Here is a 21,297-nt window from a genome sequence, read left to right on the forward strand (position 1 = left end):
TCCCAGAATTTCAGAAAATAAGCTGAAAAATCTTGAGATCAATGTCAAAGTTAAAAACGTTTGTTGAAAGTGGGCTAGTTTTAGCACTTTCTCACGGCAAATTTACAAAAGGACAGCGACCCAAAAACGACCCCTTTCACCACTTAACTGTGTTATGGCTGGCAAGAAGCGGTGAAGAACAAACTTCCCAGCAACACAGCTGTCTATTATAATTTGATTATTCTTAAATAAAAATAAAAAAATACACTTTTTGTCCACTTCAGAGCTGCCATCTGCGTGTATCTGTGAAATAATCATCAACGTTATAATAAGCCTTTTTAATAAGAGTATCCTTTATTCTGATTTTAAAAGAACTGTCCGTTAGTTCCAACAAATGAACTCGGGTTCTTTTATAGATGCGTATAAGTACAAAGGCCGACAAATGAACCGATCTATGTAACGGAGGAGTAAGATGGTCCATCAAAGTGGTAAGACACTGTTGGGGTTGGGGTTGTAAAGCCCCACAGTGAGGAGGTTGATGTTGGTGAGTGCCGAGAGAAAATAATAGGTAGGTTGTCAACACATGTTTTTTTGTCTTGTGTTGGGTTGAATTCACCAGTTACGACAGAAACAACGTTTCTCATATGTAGTTTACATGGTAATTGCTGAACTCACACTAAATATAAAACGATTAAAGTAAAGTAGCCATACCATACCGTAGTAAACTTAAATGATTGTAATAACCAGAATCACTAATTACATACTGAAACTAAATACGAGCATCTCTTTATTAAAATGCATTTTTTTTTTTTACAGTAAAAGGTAAAAAAGATGAAAGTAATGGACCTTCCTAATTGGTTATTTGAAATATCGGAGATAAGTACGAGTAAGTTCATCTTTATCTCTGTAAACTTGGCCTATTGATAAGGTACAAGTATTTCTTGTACACAGGGATCTTAGATCCTGTCTTAGGAACATATTGACCGAATTATGGGTGTCATAATTAATGTTATCAAAAATTATGAACATAACTTGTTGTTATCACTAAATAAATAAAAAGTTGAACTGTCGGTGTCTGGCCTTTAATATTTATAGAATTATTTTCGATCACAAACATAAAACTTTGCTTTTTAAAAATGAATAACTTAAGAAGTGTTTATTCAAAGATATATTCTGAGAAACAGCTCGAACTAAATAATATAAGTTTAATGTTTAGTTGCTATCAGTTTAAGTAATTAATAAAATGAAACAACATGCTGAGCAGCATTATCAGAGATGAATCGAGTGGGGAATATAATTGTAATACAGCAAGGTGCAGAGTGCAGACGATTTGATGATGCGCTGGCGCGGGGTGGGTCGGGCGCCCGCGCGCAGATCCCGAGCGGGCGTGCTGAGCCGCGCCAGTAGCGCGAACAGCCCCGAACGGCACACACGATGATCGCGCACAAGCACGCGCTCGCCGCTGCGCTGCTGTGCGCGCTGGCCGGCCAGCTGCGCGCCGGTGCCAGCCTGCACTGCGCCATGCGACGGGAGATCTCGCCCTGCACCTGCCGCCGCGAGGACGCCGGCACCGGGGCCATCCTCGTAGTCTGTCAGCGCATCACTGCCTATATGGAGATCGCACAGGCTCTTAAAAACAAGTTTAGTCCCGAAACTAAAATTGGACTGGACATCTCCTACTCCCAGCTTCCGGATTTTTCTGACCACAGCATCAAAGAACTCGGACTTTCTATCACAAGACTCAAACTAAACTTCGACAATTTAAGGCAAGTCGATTACGAAGTATTCTAACATCATCATTGGATCTAAGTTCAGTTTGCTGTGCAGTTCTTTTAACGTGTGCGGTTGTGAATCTACGCAACGTCTACTTACTATGTGTAAGCTCTTTGTTGTGTAAAATAGCATTAAAATTGTGTGTATCACGATACAAACAATGTGTAAGTTGAATGAGAGAACAACAGGTCTATGATAAGGAGCGCGCACCGATGAGGATCGGCTGTTATCGAGAGAGTGGGCGGCACCCTTGCCAGGGCTGGCAGCTCTCGGGTGCGACATCATGCGACGCGTGCGCATCACTCGTGAAAACTATCAAAACTAACATTTATTTGATACAACGTTTCTTTATGCCCTGGAGAAAAGAGGATCTAAGCGCCATTTGGTAAATTTCCCTTCGAAGTGGGTTTATTATTGTAATATTTCTTATCAGTCTGATATTACTACAACTAATGTAAACGCAAACATGAGGAGTGTGAACATGAGTTAGGTAACGGGTATTCTGCGACTTACATACAACACGTATCTAGTAAGCACGCAGAATGCGCTAAGTTCGCGCAAAACAGCCCGTGGTCCGCTGAATGGCATTTCTAGCCCTTTTCGATCCTCTTCTATCTCTCGCAGTGATTACCTACTTCACATGAGTCTACCAAAAAATCAGAACACTTAATCCCTAAGATTCCATTTTACTACCAATGTAGTCTGTAGAAAAACGGCCGAATAGATTTTTAATCGTCACATCATTTCTAAAATAGCAACTTTGGACATGCAATGTAAAGAAGTGAAGAAAGTAAAGCTAGAATTTCTAGCGATGATAATGTCCTTCCACTCTTCAAAAGCTCGAGCAGTAACAATTTGATTAACATCATGGCTGACACTCTCTTGAATATATTAAAAAAATAAAAATCTTTAGATTCATAAAATGATGTATCGAACGTAGCCACAAAAGCTACGTCGTAATGTCAATCTAAATTATCGGTAATCAACAGAAGGATCTTGATACTTATATTATGAATGATGATAATATTCTAAGGTGTACGTACTTATATGTGTAGGTAAAGGAAAAGGATCTTATTCAAACTAAACAGGGAGAAATATATGTTGGACAGGCATTCGACGTAGGACATGCTCTTCTTGATGGCATGAAAAATGTTCCAGTCGTAGAAGTTCCGTAAAAGTTTTGTACAAAGGTTCATGTGCACACCAGAATCAATCCCAATAGGAACCAATGAACCAAGCAAGATTGGAAACACCATTTTCAGAATTTTAACCCCACCTCAGTGGTTATTTCTGAAACCGAAAAATCTAGTAAGAGTTCACGTGAGTCTCATTTTTAGTGTGCTGTGATATGTTATGCGGTTTATTCCTTACAAAACAACAATTAAGTCGCCCGTGACCCATGAGCTCGGCTCTTATTGACCACTCAATTGATCTTCACAGATTTTTCGGGTCATCCTAATTATTTATATTTTCTCGTCTTTTATTGAAAACGAGTCTTGAATGTATGATTTCGGTATTGTTACGTCCTGGACATGCGTAGACTTTGTTTTCAATAATTGGAAAGTAGTTTTATCATTAATGGATTATTTATTAATTCCATTAGTAACCTTTCGTTAGTGAACTCCAGATGTGTGGGGATGGCATCTAGGAGACGTTGGCCGGGGTTATCTAAGGTCGCTTCTAAAGCAGTAAAATTGAATGATATCATATTGGTCGTGTCGTATTCACTGTATTTACTCATTAATGGTGAACTAACAAATTACTGTAGTCGTTGTTTATGTATTCCTACATAAGCCACTTTAAATAATGTATGTTTGCTTGTTCCAGTGGTGACTAAAATTTGTTACTAGCTGCACACGATTTGTTCGGGAGATGATAATATTCTAACTAACATTAGTTCCCACGTGTCGTGTAATTTGGTACGAATATAATAATTGCGTGCATCGTTATAGGTATCGATTAAATCATTCACAACAACTGTGATACAAATAATATCAATGGCAATGTTTATTGAAGTGACGCTCTGTACCTACTTAGTGTCTATCAGTCCGAAAGTTTTGTTCACGAGTTTGTTTTTGCTCACAATTGATCCCACAGTCGGCCCATTGAAGACTGTTTCGTACTTATTGCGTAAATAAACGGCATATGTGCTCATGCCTCTGCTAGGATATAGTATGAGTCGAAAGTGATTATTTCTGAGACTTTACGATTGCTTGTTGGTAATTGATCAGGACTGAAATTTTTGCTTAAATTCTTTATTGGAATTGTACCTTTTTCTGGCTTACCTATATAGTTATTATCAAGAAGATAATTTTTTTGGCTTTTATCAAGAGTTTTATGGTCAAACTGCGCTCAGAAGTTTGAATGTTCCATGATCAAGTTATGATATAGACGTGAAATTGTAGATGGTACCCTGGAGATGGATGGATATACAAGCTACCCTTTCATACGGGCATTTTAAATTAATCTGTTTAGAAGTAGGTGAAACCGCGGCAAACAGCTAGGCATTTATTATTCATGAACTTATAGTTATGTAGTATAATTGTCCTGTGTATCTTCCAAATTATGTTTCCTATTAAAAAGTACAATGCTAGGAAGTTGATTATCCTTATTTATAATAGAAATCTGCATCTTATAACGATTGTTTTTCTGGGTTTCCCAAAGAACTCTGTTATCTGTCGGATTCCCATTTTATATGGAAAAGTAATACTTACCTAACCTACTCAGAAGGTAGGTAAAGTGCCTCATGATATGGTATGATGGTATGATGAATCTTCAAAATCCATCGTACCTTGAACGTTTGCTAGCGAAAGGTAGACCGTTCCATACTTACCTATGGTTCATTAGACGTATTTTGTAGTGTTCTCTTGTTAATGAACTAGCGTAGGACATTGTAACCTCGAAGTTTGACCACGAACACGCAACAGTAGGAGAACGTCTTTTTAACTTGTCCAAGGATTCAACTGTTTCGATATTAAAGAGGGTTTACCCTATTTCAGGAAACTTTACAGAAAATAACCAAACTTTTTTTGCGTAAAATATTCTGTGTTAGGTAAGCAAGTCGGTCAACAGTTACCCACGTTACAGCGTTCAGTTATATGGTCGGTATCAGATCAAACAAAAATTTTGACTGGAATTACGATTACAGGATAGCTCTCGCAATGAATATCCATTTCTCCTGGTCGTCAAAATTTCGGAACTACTTTAGGTATTATCTGAGATATGGTAGAGAGATAGATAGATGTAGAATTTAGGATTGTGGTTAATAAATAAACCATAATAAACAATTTCCACTCGCACGTTTACCCAGAAAGAGGCTCTTGATCTATTCAAATAATTGCTTTTGGTTTTGTAACCGTCAACAGGGTATCATTTTCTCACATCTATGAGAATTTCTTTGACCAAAACACAACCAACAAAAATAGAAAGCAATTAGTACCTGTAGGGTTTAAGTGGCTTATATTGGTTAAATCTGTAGTTTTTTTATTTTTTTCTTCCTTCGTTGCAGATACTACTTATCACCAGCTTTTACTGTCCCATTATAGGGTACAGGGCTTTTTCATACAGAGCAGTAATGAGCGTTAATCACCACACCAGCTCAAGGCTGATTGGCAATTTTAGACTTAGTCCAGGTTACAAAAAATTTTTTTCACCTTTACTCAGTCATTGCTATCCAAGTTACAAGTACCTTAAAGGTACGTTATAGGCAACTTGGAACATAATCAGAAACATAATCATAGGTTCAGGTATTTGGCTAAATCCTGGACTCCACTCGTAAATTGAGAAGCTTGCGGTTTAACCACTGGGCAACAACAACCAACAGCAATTACTCAGGTATGGGTCAAGAGAGAATTAGCTCAAATTCATAAGTCATGTCAATTGATTCCATGTGACGACGGTGGTGCATCGTTCCATTTAGGCGTATGAATGTGCGTAGATTAACTTCTCACTGTGTTAGGGACCGATTTGTTCCCGCAGTTACCTTGACATCAAAGGACCACAACGATCTGTTAGTCTCGAATGTAAATCTAATATAGGTGTGAGTTGTGATGCATGTTATGCTGCCAGTAACATTATTTATTGCAGCTAGCAATTGTTTAGAAATGGTAATATGAACAAGAGATGGTGCCAAATCGCGTATTCAGTTAGCAACAGTTATCTAAGCTATTTTGGAAATAATTTACTTATTTAAATAAAATTGCTTTTTTTAGGTACTCCTCTGTCGAGTAAATTATAATGGATTTTATGGAACAATGTAAGGAAAATACCGCCCGTTCCATAAAAATATTGATAGGTATCGAAATCTGAAAATTACATGTTCCTTTTTGTAGGTCAGTTCGCAATGGTACTATACTAGTTAGTAGTATAAATTGTGGAGGTCGAGTAGGCCGTATGCGTACCTATGCTACCTATGCTAATCCAAAAGTAATTAATATACTTAATTATTTTTGGTGAGTTTTCCAAATCACATAATTATGTTCTTGAAAATATATTACTAGGACCTTCCAACACTGAGAAACGGCGGACATAAAGTTTTTCTCTAATATCTTGGTTTATAATAAAAGGTCAAATTAAGAGGACTTGTACATATTCAATTACCCAATTAGTCATGCCGAATTACCCAGAAAATTATCACATCAATTCCCCGAAGGGGTTTTTTAGGTGTTCTAGGAACCACTGAGAAATCTAATTGAACATAAAGTAAATCCCCGAAGCATAAATTAAGCACCAATTTCATAAAAAAACCTTTTTATTAAGTAAATAGTAAAATTCTACCTAGTTAGGCTCAATTTCATTGGCAGTGTAAACCACAGTTTTCTTAAAGCATATACGAATTTTCACGTACACATTTCAATTTTCGCGATTTTCTCACGATTGGCTTAACCGATTTTCATGCAGTTTTCAATAGATTATTTGTCAGACTTAAGTGAAGATTTAGGGTATATTTCTGAAGCTGGTTTTATTTTTTTCTGCAGAGTTTTTACTTCATACACCGGTGACATAGATCTATAAATAATATCAATAAACACGTTATTGTCTTGACAACCGCACCGCTCCTTGTTCTAGTTTGCGTAATGGGTGCACAACGAAGTAGCACTTCGAAGCGTTTAGGTAATCCAAGGGTTGTTACGCGACCTCTCTCAACGAGTCAGTGAACTAGGCTTTTATTATATTGTTTTCGCCAAGGACTTTAGCTTGAGATCCAATTGGAACGACCTTTACCCATCTTTTTATTGGATGAAAAGGATTTTATGTCGACATGTTGCTTGGTTTTTAATTTACTTAGCTGGTAAAGCAGTATTCAGTATCTAGATAGGTACGTAATGGTTTACGGTATAAGAACTAACAATTTTCATGATAGAGAGTTTATAAATTTTTAAACTTTATGAATTTTACAGATTGATTCTACGATTAATTGAATAAATATTGGAATTGATTCGCACAACAGATTTCGAAAAAAAAAATGTTATCCGTCCATCTTCACTCCCAAAGATAGCCAATATTACTATTGACGAACTAAGCATATAATAATATGCACATGTATTTTTAAACTCAAAGTTATATCATATTCATAGCATTTTCATCGCTTCGTAAAAAGATACTCAGTGCTTTCTCTGGGAAAAACTAAATTAAAAAAAATAAGTATTTGGCGAACATTTACATGTTTTAGTTAATTTAATAGTGCATCATGTTTTGATAAAACTGATCAAGTATTAATAGACGCTACATTGGAAGATCTCCATTAGATACAAAATAATACAAGTAGTTTTTATATTTGCAACTGTTTTTTTTAATGGGTTTGAAAAAGTGCACATTAAATGTGACAGCTCTGAAAGATCGCTGTCCCGAGCAGATATATATACCTAATAATAATAATAAGCCTCTTCTCCTGAATTGCTTCCTTCCTTGTTATGTGATTTTCTCTTAAGTTATAAAATCTCTGACTTCAGGGTGCCTCTTGGCAAAGGCTCTAACAATTTCCATAGTACTCTGTCTCTAGCAACCCTTCTCCATTTTGGGCCTGCCGTAATTTTTAGTTCATCATCCCATCTCTTGCTTTGTCTTCCTCCGTTCCTTTTGCCATATCTAGGGTACCGCGGTTTGTTATGATGCAGATACATATCTTAAGTACCTATTAAAAATAAGGCCTGTAAAAAAACTTTTCTTGATTACGAAAACAACTGACTGACTGTTCGTAACCAAAGTTCCGCGTCTTTTTGTATCGACGTGTGGTGATATGAAATTAGTATGAATGAACCTCATTTTTCTTACATTTCATACAAAAAGTTGCCAATAGTGCCTCAATGTGAATTTTGTTCGATGATACTAATATGTGCAATCACGCTTTATTCATCAGCCGAGCCTAGCGGTTCGTTTAATTGTATATATGCTGGTCCCGTTTTGTAATTTAATTACCCTTTGACCTAAGCGAGAACGTCAATTATGCATCGTTCGACTCAGCAAGTAGCGAAGTCGTGGTCACGTACAGAAGACGGCTACTTAATCCTTTATCCTTTTATATTAGCTTGTTCTTTCTAACCTTTTCTTCATTTGTATTCTTACGTGATTATTCCATATTTAAGTAATATTTTTTTTGTATATTGAAGAGCTTCCCATTTGAAGATAGGGCGGACTTACGGCAGCTGGGGAGTTTGCGCCACCACTTGTTTTAACCCACAAATATGACAATTCCCACCAGTTACTGAAAATATTTACAATGAATAAAACTACTTCCCTTATGTTAAAGGATAATAAGTTACTATGATAGAACTGTTCTATAGTACAAGATATATGAGGAAAGGAATTTCCATTGTTAAAGATGTTTTCTCCAAAGCATTCTTTTTAAATTTTGCACACAATAATGAGGATGTTCTAACCGAAAAACCTTCGAAAATCTCTGTACTTCCAAGTTACCACGACTTCCTTGGAATCATGTGATTTCGAATAAAATATTATAAAGCTGAAGAGTTTGTTTGTTTGAACGCGCTAATCTCAAGAACTACTGGACTGATTTGAAAAAATCTTTCAGTGTTAGATAGCACATTTATCGAGGAAGGCTATATAGGCTACTTTTTATTCGGGTTCGTGCCGTGGTTCCTACGGGATGCGGGTGAAACCGCTGACAGAAGCTAGTTTCGAATAAAATCGTTTAGTTGTTTGTAAAGGCTTCGAAACTACATAAGTACTAAACTATTAAGAATACCACAAAGTATCTAAGGCAATTTGTAACGCCTAATATGACATAGGCTATATTTTACCTAAGTACGAGAAGTAGTGACGAATGGGACACGGGAAACCACGAGAAACACCTAGATAGTTCGTTATATTATACAGGTTCCAAGGGTTCAAATTTACAGCCTCTTTATAATATTTTTTAGTCAGTGTAGACGTTTTATTTTCTAAAGGTAAGGTTCTTTCAAAGTTGCGATTGTTACGCCAAAGAACGTCCTTAGGAAGATTTTAGTTTCAACTAGCAGGAAAATATTTATGAGAAGAGATAGAGAAATCAAAAGCTATTGACAACTTTAGCTTATCACGCTAAATACCAGTGAAAAGCTGGTACCTAAAACATCATGAAGATAAATAATAATTATGTGGTGTAGGAAATTATTTATTCTCAAGTAAACATATCGCATGTGGTGTTCTGTATCATTAGCTGGAATGTTTTTGTTTTGGTACAATAGACAACATTTAATTAACCTAAAAAAAGTACGCGATCGTCCCAATCAACTGCGTTGAAAAAAATGTAAACATGAAATAATTTCTTTCCACAAAAATTGAGGCCGTGACTTTTTCGACCTCTTTTCTGTGTCTCATAGTTAATGTTTTAGGGCAGAGTTTTACCCAGAGATATGATCTGACGGATGTCAGTCACACAATGATGCCCAAAAGAAAGCTATGTAGCAAAAGAAACTCGGAAGGGAAGGATGGCGAAATGGGCCCTAAATAATATTTATACTTAGGTAATAAATGTAGGAAGTTTTTGATTTGCATAGAAAAATGCGAGATAAAACTACATGCGGCCCGTTACGTCATTCCTAGTGAGAAATCACTGAGAGTTCGTAGATATCACAGCGACATAGGTAGACAGGGCTAACGTAATATGACAAATGTGTGTACATGATCATATTTTATGTTTAATTGTAGCTACTCGCAATGATAAGTAATGTGATTGACTGATTGCCATTCATTTGTGTCAAAAAGTGTAACGTTGCGCTGTTGCATACGGCGTGGTTGTGGCGGAGGGTGTTCGCGGCGCCCGCGCCGGCGCTCGGCGGCTCGCCGTCGGCCGTCCATGCGACCGTTTGGCGCCGCCCCTGCATTGATAACCCCGGAACGTTGACCTCTTCACATTAGTGTTTACTAAACTCCCGTTACTCGTATGCACTAAGCCCAGTGTGCAGGCCTAGCGCCGGCATGTCTTTCATTAATACTATTTCAAAATAAACTCTAATTCGTCACATCGTTGATAGAGCATGCCTCATCACGCGACTTATTTCGGTATAAGTAAATACAATTATAGTAGGTACCTAAATGACTACGATATTAGCGGCGATAAGATACACATTTATAGCGTTAGCCGTATGTCCGGTAATTACAATGTTATGTGTAATTCATCTTCGGTTTAAACATTAATTAAATTGGTACAACTTAATGAAACAAGAAATTGAACAGATATGAGTTTTAAGGTTGTTAGGTACTTGCTACAATGTCAACTAGATGTAATTATAAATGAAAGCACTATTCGAATCCTTGTTTGACTAAGGTTCTTTTTTATTCGCGCACTGATAAGTCACTTTGTTATGCGGGTGGTACCTAAAACCCTTCCTCGGGGAATTCTACAAACTAACATAACTTATTCTTATTCTACCTTGTTTTGATCCTCTTTCACCCAAAGAGAATGGACTCCGATAAAACTTAGTTTTCTTGGGATTGAATTAAACCACCTTCGTAAAAAATTTTCAGGCTATACTTGAGTTACTTGTCTTGTTATATAAGCATTTTTTTCGTCTTCTAGAAGATTTACTTCGAACTTCCAAACGGGACCTTACTTCTTACTAATGCCTTATACTTATGGAAATAATCGGGCCATTTAAAATGCTTGTCCTCTTTTTTTTCATCATCATCTGTCACGTATTTTCATCAACAACATAAGATCGGCTTTTACGTGAATAGCTGCATTTCTCACGAAATTTACACGGACTATGGGCTGGCTCCTTTTATTTGACCTTCTTGACTTATTACCCATCCTATGTTTCCAGCGCTATTTACTCTTTATTCCTATCATGATAAGCAACAACAGTTGGTGCTTATCGCTTCTCAGAAAATGGCCAAGATAGGCAATCATGTTTTATATTTGATGGTCTCCGTCAAATTTAAATGTCTGGGTTTGCCGAGGGGTTCTACTTTCCCATCATATTCTCTTTTATTTTGTGGTCTGTACGACGCCTATTACGTTTTTCAAACACATCGCAGAAGTTTTCAGCAACCGGGTAAAAAGTAGCATATGTCCTGTGTTCTCAGGTCTTAGACTATTCGCGAAAAAAATAACATTGAACGATAGACAGAGATACTTTCGTATTTGTAATATTGGTAGGGATTAGGTGAGTGATCGACAACACATTATTGTTGCATAAGGAGTAATATATTTCGAGTCCACTATGACTATTAAATTAATTTTTATTAGTAAACAATACTTGATATAAGTCTCTGTTCGTCCAATGAGATAAAAAAAGTTATTTTTGTCTCAAGAATTATTTTTACCCTTTGACTGTTCTCAACGTCGTGAATCGATACGTTTGTGAATAAGGGATAGCTTTATCATAAATTACTGAACGTTCCCCTTGTGCGGCTAATATCACGTCACTGAATATTAAAATAAGGAAATCAAATAATTCCACACATTTATGGAAAATGAATTTTTACACCGTACGTAGTGAATAACTTATGAATTTTGGACACACATTTTAAACGGTTTCACCTGCATCCAGTGGACACTACATCCAGTGCCGGATAGATACGCCGGGTTGTTGAGCTTCCTAAAATAGATTATGTTTTCTTTGATTATGTGTGATTTAACTTTTCACTGTAAGAATTAATTGTTGATTGAGTAATTTTAAGCAAACAGAGATTGATGTAAGTTTTTTCTAATTTCAGTGAGTTGAAAGAGAGCGTGTTCACCAAGTTAGACTTGGTGGACTACTTCAGTCTGGCTGACAACTCGTTGACTGAGATGCCCCGACACGTTCTGCAGCACTTGCCTCACGTCAAGACCCTCGACCTCTGCAGAAATAAAATCACAAAACTCACCGAAGATGATTTTAGGGTAAGGAAACTTTGTAACTTATCACTACATAGTATAAAACAATGTCGCTTTCTCTGTCTCTATATCCCTATGTTATGCTTAATACTTTAAAACTACGCAACGGATTTTGATGCGGTTTTTTTCAATAGATAGAGTGATTAAAGATAAAGGTTTATATGTATAATATTAATTTAGTATCTATTAAATAGAGGAGAAAAACTGTTACCCGTGCGAAGCCTGGGCGGATCGCTATTCTACAAATAAATAAAATGAACTTTTACCACCAGAATAGTAAAAGTACCAATCATCGGTATTTTTATCTGTGTTCTATAAATAGAAATATAATGTGTTGGCGATAGTCCCAAATGCAACGGCAAGTCGGTGATTCAAATTAAAATGATTAGTGACTTTTTTAATGTAACTTGAATTCATTTTGGGGTATCTTGTTTCACTTTTCTATATTTTCCCTTGTAAAAGATACTTCTTTGATTTAAACTTGTGAGAGTTTTATAAAGAAAATAAAAAAGAGTCAAAGGTAGGCCTGCCTACATTATTTTTTTAGAATAAATTATCAAGCAGCGTTCAGTTTCAAGTATAAAATAAGGTAAACGTACCAATACTCGTCGGATTTCGGAAATCACCGACTTTGAAGCGCCACTGTGTGTTAAATATTCAATAGAAAATGAAAATTTTTGCATGACGTGATAGAGTATTTATTCGTTATTCTAAGTAACTAATGTTTTTTTAATAATTTTCATAGGTTTATGTACTTATTAAGGCAAAAGTAAAAAAAGGGCGATTTGTACCAATAGTCGTCTGATTTGTACGGATACTCGTCAACTTTTAATGCTAATGTAAACTCTCTGCTCTTGAACATAAGGTTCAAGTTATTTAAATTTTTTTTGTGCTTGAATTTGTTAAGCATACTTATGCCTTTGAAACATTAGGTAGATAGATAGAAAACCAAATCCCTATTTAGAATAGCAGGTCATAATCTGTTAGAAGAGCAGGAATTCAATAAAACAGATACATAGTTGCATTTTAATTAATATTCCTATCTATCAAGCGCTTGGAATCACAAAATCAGTCTATAAATAAAACATATTTCGTAATCAATCATATAACCATGCAGTCATGTGCATATGTAGCACGAGTAAAATTATTACTATTAAAATATTTAAGAAAGAGTTTACTTATACTGTCCCCCACCTCCGGCCGGCCGGAGTGAAGCATGACGGGGGATAGGTCTCCCGCCTCTTGGCTTGCCTTCATTGGCCGACCAGAGTGGAGTCGCTAGAGCAGGGTTAGCAGCCCTGCTCGGAAATTAGGTGCCTCGTGGTAAGTGGCGAGTGGGCCGGTGGTGCTGGACCCACTGGGAGCGCGTGATCTGCATTTAAAGTCCGCCGCGGTATCCTCACCCTTCAGCCGCTCATGTACCTGTTGCCCTCTTGTTGCGATTTAGCGACTGATTCCCGGGGGCCCAGTAAGTGAGGTGGCGAGTCTCCACCTGCCATTTTTACATGTATTTAATAAATTGTCATCGGCAAGTGCCATAGTTCCCGTAGTTTTCCCATTCCTAGTCCATTATATTAGCATCCCATCATAATAAAGGGCTTCAGCGTGTTGGCTTCGGCCCCACATTCGTATTCCAAAAATCCGGAACTCTGTAGTACCGAAGTCTGGAAGAGATATCTAATAATAATCTTAATTAGCCCCGCAGGACATCTGAGGCGGATGACGGGGAGTAGCGACCCCGCGGGGCTATATATACCGAGTACTCCAGGGAGAGTATACTGTCCCTGTCCTGCTTCACTCCGGCTGGTCGGAGTGAAGCATGACGGGGGATAGGTCTTCCGCCTCTGGCTTGCCTTCATTGGCCGTCCAGAGTGGAGTCGCTAGAGCAGGGTTAGTAGCCCGGTTCGGAGGGTAGGTGCCTCGTGGTAAGTGACGATTGGGCCGGTGATGCTGGACCCGCAGGGAGCGCGTGATGTGCGTTTAAATTCCGCCGAGGTATCCTCACCCTTCAGCCGCTCATGTATTGCCCTCTTGTTGCTATTCAGTGACTGATTCCCGGGGGCCCAGTAAGTGAGCTGGCGAGCCTCCACCTGCCTTTTAACGTATATTTTATACATTGTCATCGGCAGGTGCCATAGTTCCTATAGTTTCCTATATCCTAATCCACTAACATCTCAACGCAATAGCCTTGTCCTTGGGTTCATTTCTATAGTATATGTATACAGGGATAATCATCGGTTTTGTGTCACCATTTCATTAAAGTTGTCTTAAAAGGGCGTTTTAAATTTTCTTGCTGCATCTGATGTTGTGGCCCTTTGATTTACAGCTTCTATGACTTTTGAAAGGCCCTCTTGCTTGTAGTTTCTTTCAGTCATGATCTGCTATTAAAATTACGATCATGCAATGACTAGGTACATACAATTTTAAATATAAAAATCATACTTAACATTACTCTTTACCCATCAATATCGAATACGACAAGCAAAGAAGTGACAGAGGTGGAAGCTATGTCTTAGTTTTAAAACTGATTTTAATATTTTTTGCGTCGAAACTAGTTGAATGACATAATTTTTATACAGGCGCTATTAAGGCACGTGAGGGAGACGCGGTACAATACACGTGACGACATGCAGTTATTTGGAACGAAAAGCGTAGTGTAAGAACAGTCAATTTTTGCTTGCCACAAATTGTAATCCAAGCGTAGTAGAAACAAAGGCTAGTGGTAGTTGTGCCCAAAGCGATAGATGTGTATCGCGTGTCCTTAATCGAATGGCGGAGGCCTACAGCGGCCAATATATACCTAAAAAAAAACACTCGTAGAAAGTGCATACTTATAGAAAACAGGGGATTTAACCATTAAAAAACATATGAATTGAATCGAATAACATGACTGTGTACGTGCATCTGGAACCAGCAGAGTAAAATGTACCCCTAAGAAAAAGCTTAAAAGAAACGCAGTTTTATCAACAAATGTAGTCTAAACCTTAAATATGTTTGTTCTAGAGAGTTAACAATTTTGTAAAAGTCCCGATATTAGCTATTTATTCGCATTTTGTACTGTAAAACACAAAATATCCTCATTATGACGAGTTTAGGTGCAATTTTTGAGCATGTCCCAGTAGTCGTCATAATAATTCTAAAATTGACGGGTTTTGGGTCAAATGGGAGTTTTAAAGTACCAATAGATGTCACATTAAAAAAATATATCTTCTATGTTAAAAGTATTCCAAATTGCATATTACATCGTTAGCAAATACACTTTACTATCTAATTAAACAAAGAAACATACCATAGACCCCACTGGAGTTATGTAAATCAAAACACAAAACCACGTGCTGAGTTTCACTTTTGACAGCTGAACTTCACGAAAAAACTTTTTTGTTAGGGCACACACGTTTCGAATAACATATCTTGGACGCCATGACCGTTAAAACCCCGTATTGTCATTTCAATTGTGCAATATATTATCAACAATATGTTGACATATAAACCGGCCCATTTTAAGTTCAGTAGAAATAATAAATAAAAGTTTTTAGATTAATTGACGACTATTGGGGCATGACGACTTCACCCGCGTTTACCTTATTTACCTAATTTTATATCGGGTAGAGATCTTTCATAGAGAATTGAGGAAAGGGCTCGGAAAATCTTTTTTCCTATTGGTATAGCTACGCTATATTTCTGTTTCAATTTATACCAGTTTTCAGACTCTATCTGTTCGCAAATCTAGTGTTCTCATGAATCATGTTCGAGTAAGTAAATAGCCACTAAAACATATAATAATAAATGTACTTTATTTCGTTTATAGGACATCCAGGAGGTGGAACATTTACTGGTAGCAGATAATCAAATATCAAAGATCGAAAGAGATGCCGTTCCCAAAGCATTGAAGCATGTTCATCTCGGAATCAATAAACTTAGCTCCCTCAATGGAGCTCTCAGAGAGTTAGATGACTTGGAGTGGATTTTCATAAACGCTAATAATCTCAAATCAATAGATAATGAACTGCCAGTCGTAAGTATAAATAGCCTGATAATGAATTAATAGTTTATAATTAATAGATAAAACACAACCATAATACGTCTGTTTGTTTCAGAAAGCCAAAAGGATAGTCCTTATTCACGCCGCTAATAATGAACTGCAAACCTTACCAAAGGATTTAAAACAAATGCCATCGTTAGAATCATTGTATTTTTACAAAAATAATATCAAATTACTGGATGGGGCATTGCAGAAATCTAGAAGACTGATGAGGATTGGGTTATCATTCAACAAAATAGAGAGCGTTAGTACCTTTGTGAAAAGGGCTTAAACAAACTAGAACCCTGTGTTACTTGTTAATCCTGTGTAATAATAAAATATTTTGTTATTTTAGCTAGCAGAGGATGAATTCACGGAAGCGGAGAAACTGGCTGAGCTCGACATAGCATATAACCAACTCAAATCATTGAATGGTTCTTTAAAGAGTTTGAAGTCATTGCGATATTTAAATTTAACTCACAATGCTTTAACTGAATTCTCTCTTCAAGAAATCAAAGGCTTGAAACGACTTTCTGTAATAGATCTTTCACATAATAGGATAAGTCTTGTTACAGGAAATATGGAGGTAATTTTTATATTTTCTTCTGTCTTATTTTTTCATTTAAATGTTTTTATATATTAATTCATCCTCTGAATGATTTTCAGAATTTAGTGGATGTCGAGACTCGGGTATTAGAACTGAGATTGGATCACAATCGAATACTAAGTTTGGGAGGTGCACTAATGGGCCTACATGGTCTCTTGAGGCTTAATCTAAGCAATAATCTACTTCAACAAATTTCACCAGATGATCTCATAGGCCTGGAAGATCTAAGATTGCTTGATGTGTCCTATAACCACATAACAACACTAGAAGAAACATCAAAGGTTTGTTTAAATACTGGAGAAAGTGTATTTGTCATGCTCGGCGAGCTTATGCGATATCCAGACATTTCCAACGTTGATAACAATGTATACAGCTGTTGCGATATGTGTCTATGATATTATGTACGTACCTAATATTTATATAATTTGTCTTTGTTTTCAGACGTTTTTGCCATCACTTGAGGAATTGATAGCCCACCATAATAATATAACTTTGCTTGACAAAGATTTCCATGGACTGCCATCTCTCTGTATGGCAGATTTATCTTTTAACCAAATTAAGACGATCAATTACGACGTAGTATCCAAATCCAGATGTACAATTAACGGAGTGCCTAGCGTACTAAAGATTTACCTTCAAGGTATGTATTGTTAGGGTTAGTTAGATTTTAGTAAAATTCTAATAGGAATGCCATATTCTTGGATCACTACAACTCTGAAGGTTGAAATGACATGAAAACTTAAGTGCGAAGCGAATATAACTATTTTATTTCATAAAACAAGCATATTATTTATTTGATGCGCTGTAACGAATTATTTCAAGCTATTGCGAATTGATATCTTGTTAAGATACCTAAGAAAAGAGTTAGAATACTCTTTCATTATACACATAAGTGCATGTGCTCGTGCCTCCTGACTCTAGAAGCCGTTACTCTACCAAATGCTTGCGATTAAGTAAATCTTTTGCACCCGATGAACTCTTCAAGTATACAATTCTAGGATATTACATTACAGATAATCCCGTCCTTTGCGACGATCACCTGTATGAGCTGAGCACGGTGCTAGAGACGCTGAATGCCCGCATCAATGGAGCTTCCACTTGCGTGGCACCACAGACCGCTGCGCCCGTCCTGATGAGGGCGCTCAACGACGTCGTGCCTCCTCAAGACAACGCACCTGTCATCGTAGTGGCGCAGTTGGGTGGCGGACTTCGCGCACTGCCGGAGGGCGTCGACCGAGATGCTGGCGCTCCTCAAGTACCGGCGCTGATGTACCGGCGCGTGGGAGCACTGTTCGGCCACATGCTGCCGGAGCGCGAGGATGGGCTGCCGGTCGTGGTGGAGCCGCCCGTCACGCTGCCGCCCGCCGACACCAACGTGGTGGTCAAGTGGCCCGATGAGAGGCGGGTGGACGAAGCGCATCCGCTAGTGGACCAGCTGCGACTCCGTGACCTGAACACTTCGCCGCAGTGAGAGCAGGGGACCCGGGCGCCGCGCACGCCGATGACTACGAATTGACTGCTTCGCCTTAACAATATACTGCCAACAATCTAGGCTAGGGCAGAGTGTCTTCTGATTCGGTCGGGCGCATGTAAATTTTGAATTAGATAGATACCATCCCATTCTGTTAGGTCTGCGATGTAAATAGGACGATGCCTCGGGCACGCCGTCACTGACTGTGTACCTATCCTAATTATGATCCTATACGAAATCATCGAGTAAATATTTGACTTTAGTATGTAGCAAGTATTATCCGAACGGTTAAAATTCTACGTAGCAAAATATAAAAGGCTTGTATATAAGTGGCTTGAAAAGGAGTGCTATTGATGATGTTAATTATGTTTTTTTTGTAGAACATTGTTTGTGACGCGATCCTCTCATAAAGGTCACCCTTATTCTGTTTGCTAAAATATAATCCTATATAAATATAATTATGTGTGAAATTGATACAAAATAACACTGGTTTAAAGAAGGTTTTGGCAAATGTTATTGTTATAAAAAATATTTCTACTATTATTCATTCTGCCAAAGTGTCTACCAAAGAAGTAGGTTATCTTACAGTTAAGTTACGACCTATATTAATTATTTGTAAGGTTTGTCACTTGAGCTCGGATACATACGGCTCTTCAGCAGCTTATAGCTCTTGTTAACGGGTTTTCCTGTGTTTGTTCATTATCAAGAGTCATGAGAGTGGGTATGTCATATTTAAATTCAATAAATTTCAATAATATTTTTATGGGATTCTTGGAAAAGGTTTATGGGACAAACCTTAGTCTATAAATAAAAATCATGAATATGCAAGGACATTTTTAAAATAATTTACTTGTAAGAGTTAGACATATAATAATGTTAAAAACAAAGTAATATTTTATGTGTGAACATGTGTCCATAAAGTTATCTTTATACATAAGTATTTTATTTATTATTTTGAGAAAGATCATTGATTATGTAGAGGGTACGATACAATTATCTTTCTTGTACTCAACAATTCACAGTAGAAACCTGACAAACCAGTGTAATTATTGTAGCTGTCAGCATGTCTGTAGTGTGATATTGTGTGTGTCGATGTTTGGACCAGTCTTCTTCGTATGTGTGACCAGTCAAAATCAAATAAAGCTGACCAGGACCTACCTTCATTGATTCTCCATCACATCCACAAAAGAGATTGGTTCGGACTACTTAAGTTAAATAAATTAGTTGACAATAAAAAAATAACAAACATTTAAAAGCCTGTCAGTCAAAAACGTACCTAGATTATTATTTCTTTCGATCTTCTCGAACGAAACTGTACCTAAGATAACTTATGTAATTAACTACTATAATTTGTTAAGAAGTAGATATTTTGTTAGAGTAATTTAAAATGTCGATTAACAATTACTAATAAAAGATATAAGGTGCTAACCATTTTCATTATTTGTTTTTAATTCTAATAATGATATTGAGGCCCTACATAAAGAGCATCTAAAAAATGCAAGAGGTATCTATTTAAAGAAGACCACAATAAAACTTTATTTCGAGGCAAACATCGATTTTGACTATAAACAAGATCAAATGTTTGAATGAGTCCTATAGCTTTTGAAGACAAAAGACGAAGGGGCCGTGTTCCTGCAAGGTGGTGTGACCAACCCCAATCTCATCTGCAACTCCGTCTGCACGAAGCTATACTCACTGCTGCTGATAGGAGCACCTGGAGGAAATTATCACGGCCCAACCTCATTGCTGACAGTGACTAATGATGGTCACGATCCCCAATCTATGGGGGAACGACTGATGATGATGATGATAGCTTTTGAAACACGATGGGCTATATAAATGAATTAGGTACATGGTTTGCAATTTTTACGGTTCCTGAGCCACCGAGGTAATTTTGGATGGCTTCATCACTAACATGTACCAATGGTTATGGACAGTAAGTATTTACAATGAGCCTGGCTGCTAACTAAAACGACAGATTTTTCAAAATTATACCTGGTTGAGTTGCTCTATCAAATCATAAGAAACCCATTCATAATTAAAAAAGATCGCTGTTTTTTCAAAGTTTAGTAACGGAGGAGGCAAACGTGGCCAGAAGAAACCTGGGTTTTTAAACTAGGTAGCTAAATGAATATAAATCAATCAGGCAATTTATTGTAGTCATATCTATTGGTAAATCCAGTTTTTCCAAGCAATCTTTACCAATGTAGTGATATTGTACTTTAATAGAGATATGGCCAGTGAGAAATAGTTATTAGTCTAGTAGGTTTTGGTATTTTTTTTTGCCATAATAATAATTTTAGGCGTTAAAAGTTAAGCAACTATTTAATTTACTTCCTATTTATGAAGGTGAACAACATTTAAGAATGGTTTTAGCACTTTATCGTACAGCGTAGTGTTGTATGAATTCGCTGTTTTCATACGATATGCGCATGCATAGTAGAAAATCGTTTCAGGATATCGACTTATTGACACCGCATATAATTATCACATTAGAACAAAAATTACAAAGTAGATACTTCAGCTATACTTAATTTAATTATAAAAATAGTGCCTCCATTTATCGATAGGCACTACCTGCTCTTCGTGTCTCCATAAATTACCATCCTCCGAGTCTTTTTCCCATCTATGTTGGGGTCGGCTTCCAGTCTAACCGGATGTAGCTGAGTACTAGCGTTTTACAAGGAGCGACTGCCCTATTTGGCTCAACCCAGTTACCCGGGCAACCCTATACTTTACCCCTTGGTTAGACTGGTGTCAGACTTACTGGCTTCTGACTACCCGTAACGACTGCCAATGACGTTAACAGTTTAACGTGCCATCCGAAACACAGTCATTGGTGTCTAACATATACCTAGAAAGTCCATACAAACATAGAAAAGTTGCATTGGTACTTACCTGTCCTGGAGTCACCATGAGATAGCGTCCGATTTCACGCAGTTGTTGCATGAACTTTCGGCAGCTGCACTAACTTGAAAAACACACCATTATTAGAGCAGTCATCACTAGGTATAAGAGAAATGTATTAACGAAACACTACCGTGCATATTATATGGAATGCGTCCGAAGAATATTACATCAGACTCCGGGGCAAATGATACCCATAGGTAAACCAATAATACTTC

At 37.3% G+C, this 21,297-nt stretch overlaps 1 protein-coding gene across 1 annotated transcript; it reads left to right on the forward strand.

Moving 5' to 3' along the window:
• The first annotated feature begins 1,356 nt into the window (after positions 1-1,356).
• Positions 1,357-19,609, forward strand: LOC124645428 (chondroadherin-like protein). The gene is made up of 8 exons (XM_047185231.1): positions 1,357-1,745; positions 11,911-12,079; positions 15,882-16,088; positions 16,171-16,359; positions 16,450-16,680; positions 16,761-16,982; positions 17,143-17,341; positions 17,715-19,609. Exons 1-8 carry the CDS (start codon positions 1,414-1,416, stop codon positions 18,170-18,172), a joined length of 2,007 nt encoding a protein of 668 aa, XP_047041187.1. The 5' UTR covers positions 1,357-1,413; the 3' UTR covers positions 18,173-19,609.
• Positions 19,610-21,297: the final 1,688 nt, after the last annotated feature.

This window comes from Helicoverpa zea, chromosome 31 (assembly GCF_022581195.2).
Source record: "Helicoverpa zea isolate HzStark_Cry1AcR chromosome 31, ilHelZeax1.1, whole genome shotgun sequence".
NCBI lineage: Eukaryota > Metazoa > Arthropoda > Insecta > Lepidoptera > Noctuidae > Helicoverpa > Helicoverpa zea.

What these genes read in the sequence shown, in the direction of transcription:
- LOC124645428 (XM_047185231.1), top strand. Translation starts at nt 1,414, where the DNA reads ATGATCGCGCACAAGCACGCGCTCGCCGCTGCGCTGCTGTGCGCGCTG. An exon ending in TAGATAATGAACTGCCAGTC is followed by an intron (nt 16,089 to 16,170) that starts GTAAGTATAAAT and finishes TGTTTGTTTCAG; the next exon opens with AAAGCCAAAAGGATAGTCCT. An exon ending in TTGTTACAGGAAATATGGAG is followed by an intron (nt 16,681 to 16,760) that starts GTAATTTTTATA and finishes AATGATTTTCAG; the next exon opens with AATTTAGTGGATGTCGAGAC.